Genomic DNA, 14,378 nt, shown 5'->3' on the forward strand with positions numbered 1-14,378 from the left:
CTGGAGCTGATCATCAAGTTCACCCGATTCCCTTTTGTAGAGCCAACTTCCCTTCTCAAAGTCTGTTGAGCATTTCACTCATTTTCCTGACATTGGGCTCGAATTCAACATTTATCAGTGATATTTTCTTTGCCATTGCTGCTTGAGAGCCAACACATCTGGCCTCAACACCAGATCTTGACAATAATGGCGGCAACTTTTAGTGAGCCCGTTGCCATCATTGGCACGGGATGCAGGTTTCCCGGCCAGTGCAACACACCTTCCAAGTTATGGGAACTTTTGCAAACGCCCAAAGACCTGCTGAAAGAGATTCCAGAAAACAGATTCAGCACGGAGGCATTTTACCACCCTCAGAATTACCACCACGGAACATGCAATGTGCGACATTCCTATTTTTTGGAGGAGGACCTCCGCGGTTTTGATGCCCAATTTTTCGGCATTAACCCCGTCGAAGCCCATTCTGTCGACCCCCAGCAGCGCCTACTTCTCGAAACCGTCTACGAAAGTCTCGAGGCTGCTGGATTGTCCATGAAGGAGATGCAAGGGTCCGACACGGCCGTTTACGTTGGCGTTATGAGCGCCGATTTTACAGACATGATTGGACGCGATCCCGAGACCTTTCCCACGTATTTTGCCACGGGAACGGCAAGAAGTATTCTCAGTAACAGGCTGTCTTTTTTCTTTGACTGGAGAGGTCCATCCATGACCATAGACACGGCTTGTTCATCGTCTCTCATTGGTGAGTATACCAAAAACCAATTTCGTCTCGAACCTCCCAGCCTTTGTCTCCGTGGCGTGATGCTAACGCATTCGCAGTGGGTGTTCCTAATCGATGATTTTTTTCGAACACAATCCTACAAGTGTGTTCGAAAGTGGTAGAGAGATTAATCAAATTCTAACGCGCGACGTTTCCGCATAGGCGATGCATCAGGCAGTGCAGACTATCCGTCGGGGAGAATCATCCATCGCGATTGCAAGTTTTATTCTACATGCTTCTTCAACCATCCTCTCCGACAATCCTGTAAAGAGAGCCTAGGACTGGCGCTAACAAACCGGACTGTGCTGAGCAGGTGGCCGGATCGAACCTGATCCTGGGCTCCGAACAATACATCGCTGAGAGCAAGCTACAAATGCTTTCGCCCACTGGCAGAAGCCGCATGTGGGATGCCGATGCAGACGGCTATGCTAGAGGTGAAGGCGTTGCAGCCATTGTGCTCAAAAAGCTAAGCCAGGCAATTGCAGATGGTGATCATATCGAGTGCATCATCCGCGAGACCGGCGCCAACCAAGATGGCAGAACACCCGGCATCACCATGCCAAGTGCCACTGCCCAGGAGGCCTTAATCCGGACAACATACAAAAAGGCCGGGCTGGACATAAGCAAACGTTCTGACCGCCCTCAGTTCTTCGAGGCTCACGGCACAGGTACTCCTGCCGGCGATCCCATTGAGGCGAGGGCAGTCAGCAACGCATTCTTTGGGCCGAGGTCTCACTTCAGTCCCACAAGTCCCGACGACACTTTGTTCGTGGGGTCAATCAAGACAGTCGTCGGTCATACAGAAGGAACAGCGGGTCTGGCCGCCGTGATCAAGGCCTCGCTGGCACTCCAGGCCGGCGTCGTCCCCCCCAATATGCACCTGAGCAAGTTGAATCCCAAGATTGAGCCCTTCTACGGAAATGTACAGATCCTGTCGGAAGCGCGGCAATGGCCCAAGCTTGCAGAGGGCGGCGTGCGAAGAGTCAGCGTCAACAGTTTTGGCTTCGGAGGCGCCAACTGCCATGCCATTCTCGAGGCCTACGAGCCCGAGTCGACACTTGACCGGCGGCGGTATAACAAGAGGACAGGGAAATGCTTCACGCCCTTCCTCTTCTCGGCAGCAACCGAAAATGCACTGGCAGCTCAGCTCGACAAGTACCGAGCCCATGTCGCTTGTGGAAACGCGAGCGCGCCGGGAGACCTGAAGAAGTTATCACTGACGCTCAGCAATCGCCGATCTGCGCTCCCTTGGCGGGCGGTAGTGCCGGCTTCCAACAGTGTCGAGCGCCTGATTGAAAACCTCGATCAATGCAACGACTTCACCAACGAAACATCTGCCAGCTCGCTCGGCACAAGACCCCGTATTCTCGGCATCTTCACCGGCCAGGGTGCTCAATGGCCGCGCATGGGAGCTGCACTGATCGAAAGCTCTCCCGCCGCTGCCAAGATACTCGCGCGTCTGGACGAGAGTCTTCGGTTACTCCCCATACGGGATCGTCCGACTTGGTCGCTGCGTGAAAAGATCTTGGAGGGTGCCGAATCGTCCTCGGTCGCCATGGCCTTTATATCTCAGCCTGTTTGCGCAGCCGTGCAGATCATGCTCGTCGACATGCTCAGGGCAGCCGGTATCGAGTTTTCAGGGGTATTGGGCCATTCCTCGGGCGAGATAAGTGCAGCGTACGCAGCGGGATATCTCTCTTCCGAGGACGCCATCCGCGCAGCATACTACCGCGGCTTCCATATGAAATCGCTGACCCAAAAAAAGGGGGCAATGATTGCGGTGGGGACCTCGTACGACGACGCCAAGGAGCTTTGCGATCTTCCGGCCTTCGAGGGACGCGTGTGCGTCGCAGCGAGCAATTCGCCATTCAGTGTGACTTTGTCCGGCGATGCTGATGCCATCGATGAGGTAAAGGCGTTGATGGACGAGGAGAAAAAGTTCAACCGCCTCCTCCAAGTCGACCGGGCCTATCATTCGCACCACATGAAGGCCTGCGCGGCAGCTTACATGGCGTCTTTGCAGCAATGTGGCGTCCGAACTCTTACGCGGACGGCTGCCTCCAGCCGTTGCCAATGGGTTTCTAGTGTTTACGTTCGCCATTCTGCAGAGCTGGCTGCAGAGGGCGGTCTTGAAGCCAAATATTGGGCCAGCAACCTGACCATGCCCGTCATGTTCACCGAGGCGTTACAAAAGCTTCTCGGCGACTGCAAAGATGGAAAAGCCTACGATCTGGCCATCGAGGTTGGACCGCACCCGGCGCTCAAGGGGCCTGCAGTACAGACCATGTCCGAATTCCTTGGTGGACAGTCCATCCCATACACAGGCGTATTGTCCCGGGGCAAAGACGACGTAGAGTCGTTCTCGACAACGCTTGGATACATATGGCGCACCCTGGGAGAAGGAGCAGTGGACTTTCTTGGCTACAGCCGGTTCATGAACGAGGAGCAAGGAGAAGCGACAATAACACCCCTGAACGGCCTGCCGACTTACCCGTGGGATCACCACCGCAAGTTCTGGCACGAGTCGCGTCTCTCGCGTGCTTACAGGTTCAACAAAGACCCGGTCAACGAGCTCCTCGGCCGTCAGATACTGGACGGCGCTCCGGATCAGCTCCGCTGGCGTAACGTGCTCAAGCGCAACGAGCTGGACTGGCTAGATGGTCACCAGGTTCAGCGTCAAACCGTCTTCCCATTTATGGGATACGTGTCTGCATGTGTGGAGGCCGCTATGAAGATTCGTGGCGATGCTAATGTTCAATCTATCGAGCTCCAGAATTTTAAGGTCGGCCAGGCTGTCGCATTTAATGATGACGACTCGTGGATCGAGATCTTGGTCGTTCTTGACAGCATCAAGGAATCCAAAGTCAAAGGAACCAAGACGATATCAGCCCATTTCGCATTTCATTCCTCATCCAACAATGAGACCGTGGATATGACAACCCACGCCGGCTGCGATGTCCTTGTCACGTATGGTGACAGCATCAGTGATCTTCTCCCGCCGCCAGAGATCCAAGCCGATGACGAATACTTCATGCTGGGTGTCGAGTCGGATCGGTTCTACAACGTTCTCGACGACATCGGGCTTGGGTATACTGGGCCCTTCCGAGCACTCTCGGGGCTGCAGCGAAAGTTGGGCAAGGCTACGGGCCGTATCAAGAATCCCGCGAGCAGCAAGCTTTGGCGAAAGCCTCTTCTCGTGCACCCGGCAATGTTGGATGCGGGCATCCAGTCTATCATGCTGGCCTACTGTTATCCGGGAGACACTATGATGCGCTCGATATATCTCCCGACCGGCATCCGGCGGCTCATCATCAACCCAGAGCACTGTCAAACCTTTGCGGGTGAGGAGACAGACGTACTGTTTCAGTCGTCGGCATCAGTGGACGATCCTCAAGGTCTCTCTGGAGACGTGAGCATATATGCACCCGGAGGACTCTCTTGCAAGGCAATTCAGGTCGAGGGGCTCCAAACGCAGCCTCTTTTTAACCCCACCGAGGCGAACGATTTAAATATTTTCACCGAGCTGGTATGGGGTGTTGATCGCCCCGATGCCAAAGAAATCGTTAACAAGGTTGATGTTCAGCAGCTCGATGGAGATCTGCTTTTCTCCCTTGAACGGGTGGCGTACTATTACCTGCGAATTTTGGACAAGTCCATACCTCTTAGCCAGCGCACAGGCATCGATTGGCACTTCGGTCAACTGTTTGCCTACGTGGATCACGTCCTCTCTCGAGTGGAACGCGGGACGAACCGCTTTGCCAGGAAAGAGTGGCAGCATGATACCAAAGAAATAATCCTCGAAATCCTTGAGAGGTATCCCGATAACATTGACCTCAGGCTCATGCGAGCTGTGGGCGAAAACATTGCTGCCGTTATCCGTGGCGAAATCACCATGTTGGAGCCTATGCTGCAAAACAATATGCTCAACGATTTTTACGTCGTCGCACATGGTATGCCTCGTTATACTAAATATCTGGCCTCTTTGGCTAGTCAAATCGGTCACAGATACCCTCACATGCACGTTCTTGAAATTGGTGCCGGCACGGGTGGTGCCACCAAATCGTTCCTCGGAGCGCTGGACGACAAATTTTCGACCTACACCTTTACCGATATTTCTAGTGGCTTTTTCGAAAAGGCGAGGAGTGTATTTGCGTCGTATAGTGCGAAAATGAGCTTCAAAATGCTTAATATCGAAAAGGATATCGGAGACCAGGGATTCGTCGAAGGGTCCTACGACGTGGTTATCGCATCTTTGGTCCTTCACGCTACACGAAATTTGGGCCAAACGCTTCGAAATGTCCGCCGTCTTCTTAAGCCCGGTGGCTATCTCCTGCTTCTTGAAATCACAGAAAACGACCAGATGAGATTTGGCTTGCTTTTTGGTGGTCTCGAAGGCTGGTGGCTCGGCTACGACGACGGCCGAGCCCTATCCCCTTGCATTAACATCGAGGAATGGGAGAAATACCTGAAGCAGACGGGTTTCTCGGGGATCGACACGTTAATGCCCCATGATGAGATACTCCCCGTTCCTTTGTCCGTCATCGTATCTCAGGCCGTCGACGAAAGGACCGAGCTCCTGAAACAGCCGTTGCAGCGACTGGATCCATCGACAACACTCGTGCCGCAGCTGACAATCATCGGCAGCGGGGCATTGGCAGAGGAAGTCCATCGTCTCTTGCGCCCGTTCTGTGGCCGCGTCAACGTTATCGAGTCGCTCGGCCACATGGGTGCCGACCAACTCCCTGTTGGAGGTGCCGTAATCTGCCTGGCTGACATTCAGGAGCCGGTCTTCAAGTCGATGGACGCAGACAAGCTGCGTGGATTCCAGACAATCTTCAAGCAGTCCGGCAGTGCTCTCTGGGTTACTCAGGGCACCCTCAACGGAAACCCCTACTCCCGCATGGTGATAGGATTCGGCCGCACAATAGTACTGGAGATGTTGCATCTGCGCTTACAATTCCTCGACCTCGATCACGAGGCACCTGCTGATCCTACTGCGATTGTCGAGACTTTTATACGCCTGCACCTGGCAGAGAACTGGAAGAACGACGGCGTGAAGATCACACCTTTACTCCACTCGGTCGAGCCCGAAATGCACATTGATAAGGAGGGTCGGGGGTTCATTCCTCGGTTCAAGCTGAACAAGAAACAGAACGATCGGTACAACTCGGGACGACGCAAGATAGTCAAAGAAGTGCCACTCCGACAACAGCCCGTCGAACTTGTTCCGCCCAAGTCGGAAGATGCCTCATGGTTGCTGGCAGAGGGCAAGAATATGCCTGAGCTCAAAGGAGCCATAGATATTGATGTCTTTTACACTGTCACTCGGGCCGTCGAGGTATCGGGAGGAACTTTTCTGTACGCCGTGCTGGGGGCAAGACGAGACACGAAAGAGGTGGTGCTAGCGCTTTCGCCGACGCAGGCTTCCATCATCAGAGTCCCTCAAGCTTTTATCATTCCTGCTCAGGACTCAGTGGAATATCTTCAATTGTTCTACACAGAGCTCCTTGCCCGTGCCGTCCTCAGAGACGTTGCGGCCGGGACAGTTGTTGTCGTTCTGCGACCTACCAGCATGCTTAGCTGCGCGGTCGATCGTCTCGCCGCGGACAGGGGAGCCAGAGTCCTCCATCTTGCCGATGAACCTGGCTCGGATTGGGACTACCTTCATCACAAATCCTCAAAAGTCCAAGTTCAGGACTGGGTGAAATCTAGGCTCGGAACCGAAGCTCCACCCGCTGTGTTGCTACTAGATTTCGGCGCGGACCAGTTCCTCTTGGCATACCTCCTGGAATGCCTGCCGGCAGAGGTTACTCGGGCCATGGTTGGCGCTCAGTCCACTTCCTCCAAGGCGCGTATGAAACTGGGGCAGTCGGAGCAGGAAATCAGGTCTTTCCTCGCTGATGTCAGGTATGCCCTGCTGCCAGCCCAGCAAACACACCAATCGAGCAAAGGGCGCTCAAGCTTGAAGGTTTTCACTCTGGAGCACTTGACAACGAACAGAGCTGGCAGCGACGTGTCTGTGGTGTCCTGGCCTGCCGGCACCAGCACCATTCCAGTTCAGGTCCAACCTGTCAATTCCAAGGTCACCTTCAGCAATGACAAGACATACTGGCTTGTTGGCCTTTCCGGCACTTTGGGTCTGTCACTCTGTGAGTGGATGGCTCAGCAGGGGGCTCGTTATATTGTCATCACCAGCCGGAATCCCAACGTCGACGAGAGGTGGAAAAATAAAATGGAAAAATTGGGAATCAAGGTCGAAATAATTGCCAACAACATCTGCGACCGAAAGTCCGTCCGATCCGTCTACAGCCACATCTGTCAAACCATGCCTCCAATCGGAGGAGTCGCCCAAGGAGCCATGGTCCTTCACGATACTGCGTTTTCGGAGCTTGATTTGGAACGAATTAACAAAGTGATGCAACCAAAAGTGAATGGGAGTATTTATTTGGAAGAGATATTCCATAACACCCCTTTGGAATTTTTCGTCTTTTTTTCCTCCATGGCTTGCGTAACTGGAAATCCAGGCCAATCCGCCTACGCCGCTGCCAACATGTTTATGTCGGGCTTGGCGGTTCAACGTAGGAAAAGAGGCCTTAATGCCTCCGTGGTACACATCGGTGCCATCTTCGGCAACGGTTACGTGACCAGAGAGTTGAGCCTGGAACAGCAAAATTTCTTGCGCAAGGTCGGCAACATGTGGCTTTCGGAACAAGACTTTAGACAGCTGTTTGCCGAGGCGGTTCTTGCCGGTCAGCCTGAGAATACGGGATCTCCGGAGCTCTCCACCGGAATGATGACCATAGATAACAGCGAAGGCACCAAGGAAAACATCACTTGGTTCGATAATCCCATGTTCCAGCACTGCATCAAAGAGAGCACAGACGGTAAATTGGGTGGCCAGACCGCCAAGGGTCGAGCCGTGCCGGTGAAGACTCAACTCCTAGAGGCTATCAACTCGGCCGAGGTCTACGAGATTATTCACGGTAAGAGATTCCCAACCTTCATTTTTGATAATTCTCATTTATTTACTGACATGTCTTTCCAGATGCATTTGCTGCCAAACTGCGGTCTAGTTTGCAGCTTGAAGACGATCGGCCTATTGTTGATCAGACAGCCGACACACTTGGCATAGACTCCCTCTTCGCCGTTGACATCAGGTCATGGTTCATCAAAGAGCTCCAACTTGAGATCCCGGTTCTCAAGATCCTGGGCGGAGCAACAGTCGGCGAGATCCTCGAGACTGCGCAACAGTTGTTACCCATGGAGCTGCTCCCCAAGATGGACCCCAACGACAAGAGCCCCGCGAGGAAACTAAAAGCACAACCCGACAGCAGCCCAGACAAGGCTGCTTCGGCTGAAAGGTCTCGTGCAAAAGCCCAAACGGCCATCGAAAACGATGGTGACCGCAAGTTTGCTGCTACAAGGGCGGAATCCGGCGCCAAGAAAGGAGAAACAGTCTCCAAGAAAGTGGAAGCCGTCACGCGCCCCTCGGTGCAGTGGCAGGTGCCTGTTGAACCCAGTACAGCGGTCGGTGATCTGGATGACAAATCGTTTCCTGGTGAAGATGGAGTCAGATTAAGGGCTGGTAGTTTGGACACGACCTTTACCCACAAGTCTTCTGCTTCTTCGAGTGCGTCGATTTTGGACGCATCTGAAGACCAATCAGCCGACTCGGTGTGGTCTCTTGACACGGTAAACAACGAGCTTGCCGTCAGCAAGAAAACCCCAATCTCATTCGCCCAGTCACGGATTTGGTTTTTGGAAAAGTTCCTGGAGGATCCTGCCTCAGCGCTAAACATCACTCTGACGATTGAGCTCGACGGCTCTCTGGACGTCGATCGGTTCGGGAAAGCAGTCAAGCTTGTTGGTCAGCGCCATGAGGCGTTGAGAACGCGATTCGTACATGGAGACGATTTTGATGCGCCCATGCAAGAAGTCCTTGTTCACTCGACGTTGAGCTTGGAGCAACAAGACATAGCCAGCGACGCGGAGGCGGATGAGGTGTATCGCGAATTGCAAAAATACAGATACAAGCTCGGTGAGGGCGAGAACATGAGGATCATACTTCTCAAAAAGTCAAACCAATTATTCCACCTTGTTATTGGATACCATCACATAAATATGGATGGCGTTAGTCTTGAAGTGGTCCTCCGCGAATTGCAAATGGCGTACGATTCAAAAAGACTCCCGAACTTTGGCACCATTCTCCAGTATCCAGATTTTGCCGCACTACAGCAGAAAGAATACAAATCGGGAGCATGGCAAGACGAAATCGAGTTTTGGAGGAAGGAGTTTGATGGTCGTCCGCCCTCTGTTCTCCCACTCTTGCCTATGGCCAAGACTCGATCACGCACAGCGCTCACATCCTACTCGAGCCACACTGCGGAATTCAGCCTGGACCAAATAACACTCGCTGGCATCCAGTCTGCTTGCGAATCTTCCAAGGCCACCCCGTTCCAATTCCATCTCGCCACCTTTTATGCTTTGTTGTCCCGAATGGTGGATGCGGCGGATATCTGCATCGGCATCGGCTCGGCAAACAGGCACGATACCGCCATGATGCAGAGCGTCGGCATTTATTTGAACCTCCTCCCCATAGTACTCAAGTCTCAGCCCAACGAGACCTTTGCCAGCACTCTTAAACGAGTACGAAGCAAGGTCATGACTGCATTCGCTCACTCCAGGGTGCCGTTCGACGTTATCGTCAACGAGCTTGGTGCGTCACGCGCCACTACCCACAACCCTTTGTTCCAAGTTTTGGTCAACTATCGACAGGGGACAGCAACGAGGAGAAGTTTCTGCGGCTGCCAGAGCGAGGTCAGATCCTTTGAGCAAGGACAGGCTGCGTACGATCTCGGCCTGGACATCATCGAGAACCCCGGGGGAGAGTGCAAGGTTATCATGACTGGCCAGTCGACACTCTTCGTGCCTGAAGATATGGATATGCTGAAAGATATGTACCAACGACTTCTGTTGGCCTTCTCTCGCAATCAGGCTCTACGATTGGCGATACCATCGCTTTACGACCCAGAAATGGTAAAACACGCGCTTAGAATCGGACGAGGTAGGTTGAAGATGGTAAAATCCTTTCTCAGTGCTCTCAACTTACTAACTGAAATTTGATATAAAAAAAAACAGGTCCCTCGTACACTCACAAATGGCCCGAGACCTTGATCCACCAAATAGACGACATAGCCAAGCAAAAGAGCCATAGCCTGGCCATTGTAGACGGCTCCGGAACATTTTTGACCTATGCGCACATGTCAAGAAGAACCAACGCCATTGCTGCCTCGCTGCGTGGCATTCGACGCGGGAGCAGAGTCGGTGTCCATCTCGACCCTGGAGCAGACTGGGTCTGCTCCGTCTTGGCCATTATGCGGCGAGATGCAGTATACCTGCCTCTCGATGCTGTCTCGGGATATTCTCGATTGTCTGCCATTCTCCAAGATAGCAAGCCGGACCTGGTGCTAGTGGACAACTCTACCGAGAAGGATGCTACAGCTTATTTCTCGCCTATACTGGCAGCAGACCAGATCTTCAATATCGATACTGTTTCGGTCACCCCGCCCGAGACTTTGGCCATCGCGGCGAAGCGAGGTTCGGTCGCTGCACTCATGTACACCAGTGGTTCCACGGGAGTTCCCAAGGGAATCATAATGAAGCATGAGTCTTTTCGCAACAATATTGAGATCATATCAGAGAAGCTGGGCTACAACAATGGTCACACTGTCACACTTCAGCAGAGCTCATTTAACTTCGACATGTCTCTAGGCCAAATCTTCCTGGCGCTTTCGACAGGTGGAACACTTCACGTAGTACCAAGACATCTCCGGGCAGACCCTGTGGCGATCTCTTCCATCATTGCCCTCCACGGCATTACCAACACTTCAGCGACTCCTTCTGAGTTCATCAGCTGGGTCCGATACGGAAGCGTCGAAGAATTGCGCAACTCGGCTTGGGCAGCAGTGCACAGCGGCGGCGAGCCCGTGAGGGATAGTTTGAAGGCTGCCTTCCTCACGGTCAACAAGCCAGGACTGCGCCTCCTGGACTGCTACGGACCTACCGAGGTCACATTCTGCAGCCATATTAGCGACGTCGACTACGGAGCGGAAGAGACCAGCATGAACAAGGGACTTGAGGTGTTGCCTAACTACGCGACCTACATTGTGGACTCGGGCATGAAACCCGTTCCCGCCGGCGTTCCCGGGGAGGTACTGATCGGAGGAGCCGGCGTCGTGGCCGGATATCTACACACAGAACTAAACACCCGAGGTTTTGCACATGACAGCTTCGCTTCTGACGAGTTCCGCAAGCAGGGCTGGGAGCAGCTGCATCGGACGGGCGACTTTGGGCGCATCAACAAGCTCAACGGGCGCCTGCTGCTTGAGGGCCGCATCGCGGACGACACGCAGGTGAAGCTGCGGGGCCTGCGGATAGATTTGAAGGAGATCGAGGCTGCCATGGTCCGCGCCGCCAAGGGAGACATTCTCGACTGCATCGTCAGCGTTGCACAGTCGGCCGACGTGTCAGACGAGTACCTGGTCGCATATGCCACCGCCCGCCCGGATGCCAGCAACCATCGTCTTGAGCACCTCATGCACCAACTTCCTCTACCTCAATACATGAAGCCTGCCACGCTCGTTCTTTTGGAAAAGATGCCTACCAACGCGTCAGGAAAGATTGACCGATCCGCGTTCAAGTCGATTCCACTCCCAAAGGCCACCGAAGACAATGGAATGCAGCCCGAGGTTGGCCAGGACCTCAACGACACCGAGTCGCGGTTGAAGCAGTTGTGGGAGGGTGTCCTGCCCAAACACGTCTTTTCCCAGCACAAATTCACAGCCGCGTCCGATTTCTTCAACGTTGGCGGCAGTTCCATGTTGCTCATCAGCCTGCGAGCCAAGATCCAGGACACCTTTGCGGTGGTGGTTTCGCTCTTCCAGCTCTTCGAGGCCAGCACCCTCGGGGATATGGCGGCCCTGGTCGACGAGCTTTCGAGCGGCAGTGCTGAAAAAACGGCAGGTCCCAACAGCGCTTTGGACATCAACTGGGAAGACGAAACTGCCGTCTCGCCAGCGTTGCTGGGTATTCCGGTGGAAAAAAAGTTTTTCACAAACCCGGAAATTGTTGTGCTTACTGGATCGACTGGGTTTTTGGGCCGAGCGATTCTCACGCGTCTATTAAACGATGGTATCGTTAAGGAAATCCACTGTTTTGCTGTGCGGGAGGAGATTCCTTTATTCGATTCACCCAAGATTATCGTCCACCGCGGGGATTTAACGCTGCCGGGATTCGGTTTGTCCCAGAAGGAGCTCGCAAGCATATTTTCTAAAGCCCACGCCGTTATCCACAACGGTGCAGATGTTTCTTTTGTTAAATCTTACCACAGTTTGAAGCCCGCCAATTTGGAAGCCACGAAACAGCTGGTTGACCTGTGTTTACCTTATCAAATATCGTTTCATTACATTTCGACCGCCGCAGTCGTAAACCTAACCGGCGAAAAAAGCTGGGAGCAACGATCCGTGGGCCGGTTCCCACCGCCCGCCGGAACCGATGGCTACATCGCGACGAAATGGGCTTCGGAACGGTATTTGGAAAAGTTTAACGATCAATACGGGCTCCCGATTTGGATCCACCGGCCGTCGTCCATTACCGGGCCGGGAGCACCCGCCAACGACCTCATGGCCAACGTGGTCGAATTTTCGCGCAGTACCGCGGCAACCCTGAACACAAATTCCTGGAGCGGTTGGCTGGATTTCATTTCGGTGGACGAGGCGGCGTTGCAAATCGTCGACGAGGTGTACGAGGATTATTCGTGGCCGGGCCACGTTAAATACCTGTACGAATCGGGTGAGCGGGTCGTCGCGCTCGAAGATATGAAAAACGTGTTGGAAAGGGAAGTCGGGTCCGTTTTCGAGGTTGTCGATGTGGAGGAATGGATTAGCAGGGCTGAAAAGCAAGGATTTAACCCTTTGCTAGGAGAGTATCTGAAGCGTGTCGCCAATGCCCCTCTTGTTTTTCCTAAACTGATTCGACACGAAGGTTTTTTTTAAAACCTAGCTTTTTTTCAATTTGCAATCATGTTCAACTAAGATATTCCTGATGGCTGGGTAACGCACACTAACGAACACGTCCAGGCAGAATTAATAGGGTAGGAGAGCCATATATTGGGTTAAATAGCGCTATTTAGCCAAAAAAGCGCGGAAGCTCTTTTATCCTGCTTTTAACGTTAATTTAACGCTCGCTATTATATAATAATTCGATTTATCGGATTATTTAATACGATATACCCCCCAATTAACCCCTAATATTATATTAGGGATTAATTGTAATATAACCCAAATATAACCTTTTTAAGCCGTATTTTAAATGCGTATATTTATTTACAAAATAAAGGAAAAATAATATTAAATAACGGTAGCGGTATAAGGCGTACCGTAATTTTATTTTATTATTATATTAAACGTAGGCGGTAAATTACCAAATAATAGTTCCGGATCCGTAATATTATACCCCCTATTATATAAATAATTATAATAAAATCAAATATAATCGTTAAAAACGTTTTTAATTTATATAAACCGTTCGCGTTTTTAATTTATAATTTTAATTTTAAATTTTATTTTATACTATAATAACCAAATCGTAAATAATTTTCCTACGTTTATTAATTTGCGCGCGTATTAATAATACCGTTATTATAATCCTATAATAATAATAATAATAATAAAAATAAATTATAATTTTTTTTTTACCCGCGCGTTATATTACGTTATATATAATACGTTACGCGGTACGTTCGTTAAACGTTTATTAATTTATTAAACCTAATATCGTTTTTTACGCCGATTAACGAAAACCGAAAAATTTGCGTTTTTCGACGTTTTATTTTGTAAATTTTTTTTTTTTATATTTTTAAATGGTTAAACGTTTTTAATATGGTATATAAAAAAAAAATATTGTAAAACGCGCCGTTTTGGCGATAACGTTAGCCGTTTTACAAACTAAAATCCGTTTGGTATAATTTTTTTTAATTTTTATTTTATAAAATATTTTTAATATTTGTAAATAAGCCGATATTACCGCCGCCGCCGAGATTACCGCCGAAACCGCCGCCGCCGACGACGTTACCGCCGCCGAAACCGCCGCCGTTACGTTTACCGCCGCCGCCGTTAATGCGATTTTCGCCGCCGTTACCGTACCGGCTTTTATTTTTATTTTTATTTTTACCCCTATTTTTACCGCCGAAACCGTTTAAATTTAACCCAGCGAAAAATTTTCGGATATAAATATTTTCGTTTTTAATACCCTTTTTTACGCGTTTTTATTATTAATAAAATATATAAAATACCGGAAAAAAAAAGGAAAAAAAATAAAAAAAAAATAAAAAAAAAAAAAAAAAAAAAAAAACCGACAATTCATCGGTAAGTACAGTTCCTATTAAAAGTTGCGTAAAGAATTTTATTTTCTTTAATTCGCCATTTTAGATTTTTTTTTAGATTTATTTTATATATTTAATCGCAACGTGTTCGCCCTCCTTATATACGTCTTAACGACGTTCTCATATATCTTTGCTACGGGTTTCTGTGGTTTTGTATCCATTTATCCGAAATTACGACCG

At 50.8% G+C, this 14,378-nt stretch overlaps 1 protein-coding gene across 1 annotated transcript; it reads left to right on the forward strand.

Annotated features, from left to right (window-relative positions):
• Positions 1-186: 186 nt before the first annotated feature.
• Positions 187-13,100, forward strand: PgNI_10629 (uncharacterized protein; the record flags this gene model as incomplete). The annotated part of the gene is made up of 4 exons (XM_031130602.1): positions 187-860; positions 1,028-7,740; positions 7,803-9,821; positions 9,896-13,100. The coding sequence occupies 4 exons, from the start codon at positions 187-189 to the stop codon at positions 12,808-12,810; spliced, it is 12,321 nt and encodes a 4,106-aa protein (XP_030980259.1). The 3' UTR covers positions 12,811-13,100.
• Positions 13,101-14,378: the final 1,278 nt, after the last annotated feature.

This window comes from Pyricularia grisea, chromosome VII (assembly GCF_004355905.1).
Source record: "Pyricularia grisea strain NI907 chromosome VII, whole genome shotgun sequence".
NCBI classification, from domain to species: domain Eukaryota; kingdom Fungi; phylum Ascomycota; class Sordariomycetes; order Magnaporthales; family Pyriculariaceae; genus Pyricularia; species Pyricularia grisea.